The 4,047-nt window shown below is 45.4% G+C and overlaps 1 protein-coding gene across 1 annotated transcript; it reads left to right on the top strand.

The window, feature by feature from the left end:
- The first annotated feature begins 2,125 nt into the window (after positions 1–2,125).
- Positions 2,126–3,166, top strand: LOC119435205 (uncharacterized). Its single transcript, XM_037702122.2, has 2 exons — positions 2,126–2,319; positions 2,484–3,166. The coding sequence occupies exons 1-2, from the start codon at positions 2,200–2,202 to the stop codon at positions 3,021–3,023; spliced, it is 660 nt and encodes a 219-aa protein (XP_037558050.1). The 5' UTR covers positions 2,126–2,199; the 3' UTR covers positions 3,024–3,166.
- The last annotated feature ends 881 nt before the right edge of the window (positions 3,167–4,047 follow it).

Consider the following 4,047-nt stretch of genomic DNA (forward strand, 5'->3'; position numbering starts at 1 on the left):
CGCGAGAAGCTCATTTTTGACCACTGGCTCATGAAAGCCAACGCGAAGTCTGCAACAGCTGCGCGGTAAGTTCCAAATACCCCATCACACAGTAACATTGCTATTGGATTGCCCCTTTTGCGTTTCAAAATGTTATCTCAAGGTGTAACCTTCATTTATTCATCATGTATTTGTATCTGTTGTACCGCAAAACAATATGCTATTGAGGCAGACATTGGTTTGGCCGTTTTGTTTTGTGTAGTGTTATTTCTAATTTCGGGAAAAATTGCAGGTTTGTTTGGGCAAATATACTGTCTTCAGTTTTTATAACACCATTCTCATTATTTTTTGCTTTGCATGAATAGTTTCCAACAAGCTCATTGTGGAAAACAAATATGCAATTCATTCTCTCCAGGTACAAAAAGGAGTGGATTTATGACTGCTTGCTGCTAAAGATAAAGTCAACAGCAGTCTACACTTTTCTTCACGAAAATGAATTTCTGCCCCTTCCAAATCCCCGCACCCTCTATGGCTACCTCAGAAATCTGAAAGCTGATTTTGGCTTCGACAGCACTTTGTTCACGGTTCTGTGTGAAAAGCTAAAATCAGTTCCAGAAAGAGAGCGTCGAGGTAAGAAGCAGTACTCATTTTTATAATTGTATTATATTCAGCAGCGCAATTGAGACAAGATGTTAACCTACCCAAAACTTTCCAGGGGTGCTCATGTTCGATGAAATGAGCGTTAGAAAAAGCGTTCACATTCGCGAGTCGGACATGGCACTGCTGGGCAAGGTGGATTTCGCCGAACACACACGACCAGGTGACCATAGCAAAGACGGCGACCACGTGCTGGTCTTTCTGTTTCGGCCTTTTCTAGGAGGGTGGTCGCAAACCGTGGGCACATTTTGTGCTTCTGGTGCTGCCCCAGGATCAATCGTGGCGAAGCTCCTTTTGCAGTGCATTGTTCACCTTACAAACGCTGGTGTTGTTGTTGACGCAGTGACGTGCGACAACTCCACATCAAACCAATCAGCCTTGAGATCTCTGGGTACGTCTTTTCAAATTTTATTTAGCTGTGGTTAGTGATGTAGTAGAAAAACAAGTGTACTATTAAACTGTTTTCTCTCAAGGTGTCAACGGGGACATGCACAAGCTTCAAACGTGTTTCGAAAACCCATGTGAGCCCTCAAAGCAAGTCCACGTGGTAATTGATCCACCGCACATATTTAAGTGCATCAGAAACAACTTGCTGAAAGTGGGCAAGTTTTTGGTAAGTAAAAAAAAGTTGCATATGAATATATGCATAAACTATTCAGTTTTAAAAAAAAATGTCACTTGTCCTTATGTTGCAGCTCCCTCAAGGACAGGAGGTGTTCCACTGTCACTACAAGGACTTACTGGACTATGAAGAAGGACAGGCTGGACTCCGGGCTGTACCGAAGTTAACGAAAGCCCATATTTTCCCCAACGCGTTCCAAAAGATGAGCGTGAAGTTGGCTGTCCAGGCAAGTCATGCACGCAGCTATGCTCAGTGCAAAGTGTATTTCAAAAACATCTGCTCAAACATTTTGGGAAGTAAACTTAAAACCCTTCTTTTCCACACATTTTACAGCTGTTCAGTGAGAGTACTGCTTCGGCCATGGAGTTTTATAGCGAGCAGGAAGACTGCAAGAAGCTCCATGGGTCGGCTGCAACATCGCAATTCACAAGAACATTGAACAAGCTGTTCGACTGCCTGAACTCTCGCAGGCCAGACCATGTTCGATTCAACGAAGCACAACACATTGCTGTGAGATTATTACATGTGTTATGAAGTGTTCTTCGTGTACTATAGATGAAGCATAATTTTATTCCAGGTGTTGAAGGACAGCATTGCATGGCTGGACAACTGGGAGAAATACATCAAGACATTACCGACCGAGAGGCAAGTCTGCTTTCTGAGTAAGCAGACATGTGGAGCCCTCAGACTGACACTGCATAGCTCAGTTGCACTCATCGAGAACTTGCTGTTGTCTGGATTTCGTTACGTTCTCGTTGGGAACTTCGGACAAGATCCTCTAGAGGTAAACATGATTACTTTTATGTGTATAAATGTGCTATGAATTTCTCATTGTTGCGATAAATTGATGTTTTCTTTCTAGAGGTTTTTTCGGCATCGTCAGGCATGTTGCTGGTGATGGAGGGCAGCCGACTGTGCAACATTTTTTGTTCATCTATCGGATGCTCTCTGTGAACAACCTAGTTCGACCGCCAAAACGGGCCTCGGTCGAGGGAGATGGACCCCAGCTGTTGCTCAAGCTCCAGGGCCTCTTTGACAAGGGAAAACCTGCCTCCAGTCAGGTGAAGCGCCCCTTGCTTTTATTTATTACGTCTAGTTTCTTTTTTTTCAGGAGCAGTTTCACTACACAAATGACCAAATAACCAAATGAAACATAATGTGTTTTTGCATTTATGAATCTCGGCTTATACATTGAAAGATTTGAAACTTGGAATGTATTTTGCAGGTTGACATGTTGGCGGTCCTCTTTGATGACGTTCTTGAGGAGCCGGGAGAGGCAGTGAACAATGCATCCGTGCCTGACGTTACGCTCTCCACCAAAGAGTGCATTCTTGATTATCTTGCCGGTTATGTGGTAAAGAAGTTTTCAACGATAAGCTGCACTGACTGCGTGGGAACACTCAAGAGCCAGACACGAGAGCCAACTGACCTACTCCAGAAGAAGTCTAGAGGATTCCTGCAAGTGCCCTCATCCCAGCTCCTCAGCCTGTTGCGCATTGTGGAAGGACATGTTGAAGAACTGACTGTGGACACAGTTGCATGTGCCGATGTGTATGCGAACATTGTTGAGCAAGTTTTGCTCGACAGCCGCATTGCTTCTGCTGGTGTGGGCTGTAGGTTGCACTATGTGGGTACCACAGCAGAGGTTGTTCATTTTTTCTTGAGGTGCCGCCTGCACTTTTACACCAGGGAAAAAAACAAGCTGACACGAGCGACGCGGCGAGCAAACTGCCCAGCAAGTGGTGGCAACAAGCCTAGTCGGTAGCAGATGTTCTGTTTGTCATGCTATGCAAAGCCCAACTGTTGTGTTTTGTGTTTGATAGTGACACATATTTGTGTGACGTTGTTTATTTCCTTTATCCGCCATGCTATTGCCGTAAACTTGTATGAATAAACACTTGCACCACAGCCGCGGCGCGTTTTCTAGTCATTTGCGTGCGCTTGGCAGCTGCCTGCGACGATCAGCAAGTGGTCAGTCAGGTTACTGTCATCTGTGTGGCGGAACCAAAATCCACGGCGGCGACATTTTGATTATCCAATCAGGTATTTTGAATTTGGAAAGCGGAGCATGGCTAGCTTTGCCTGCATTTCTTTTCTAAATTTTTTTTTAGTGTCCCCGCCGCGGTGGCTCAGGGGCTAAGGCGCTGTGCTGATGATGATCAGCCCAAGTACGCGGGTTCCCAGCCGCTTTTCTGATGGAGGCGAAAAGAGAAAATGCCTGTGTTTTAGAGAGTCCCGCGCATGTTAAAGATACCTGGATGGTTAAAATTATTCCGGAGAGCTACACTACGGCGCGCGCCCGATTGCCTGCATAGCGTCAGCGCGTTAAACCTCATAACCAATCAATCAATTAACTTGTCGTTTTGGTGGGAGGAGTGTGTCAGGCACTGACCGTACGAGTTTTTTTGTTGACACCCTATACCTATGTGGACAGTCAGGAAAGTCGCTCAAGTGTGTAGCATTTACTCCTACCCCCCTACGCGCGCCCATTATGCTGCTTCCATTTCGTGAGCGTTTTTCTTCATGATGTTGACGCTCACTTTCCAAACCTAGATTATTTTTTTACATTATTAGCGCGCTATAAAATCGCGCAGACACAGCGCTAACCCATCGTGCTGTACGTTTGCACACCTATTTACTCAGCGCAGCATGTCGCCCAGGGCTGTATATACCGATTTAAATCTGGTGCTAGTTAACTCAAATGCAGGAAACTGCAAAGACTAGTCAAAAATCGAAAACGCCAGATGTCCGCCTTCTCAAAGCGAGAACGTAGCGGCCGTGACTACCGC

Source organism: Dermacentor silvarum, unplaced genomic scaffold (assembly GCF_013339745.2).
Source record: "Dermacentor silvarum isolate Dsil-2018 unplaced genomic scaffold, BIME_Dsil_1.4 Seq526, whole genome shotgun sequence".
NCBI classification, from domain to species: domain Eukaryota; kingdom Metazoa; phylum Arthropoda; class Arachnida; order Ixodida; family Ixodidae; genus Dermacentor; species Dermacentor silvarum.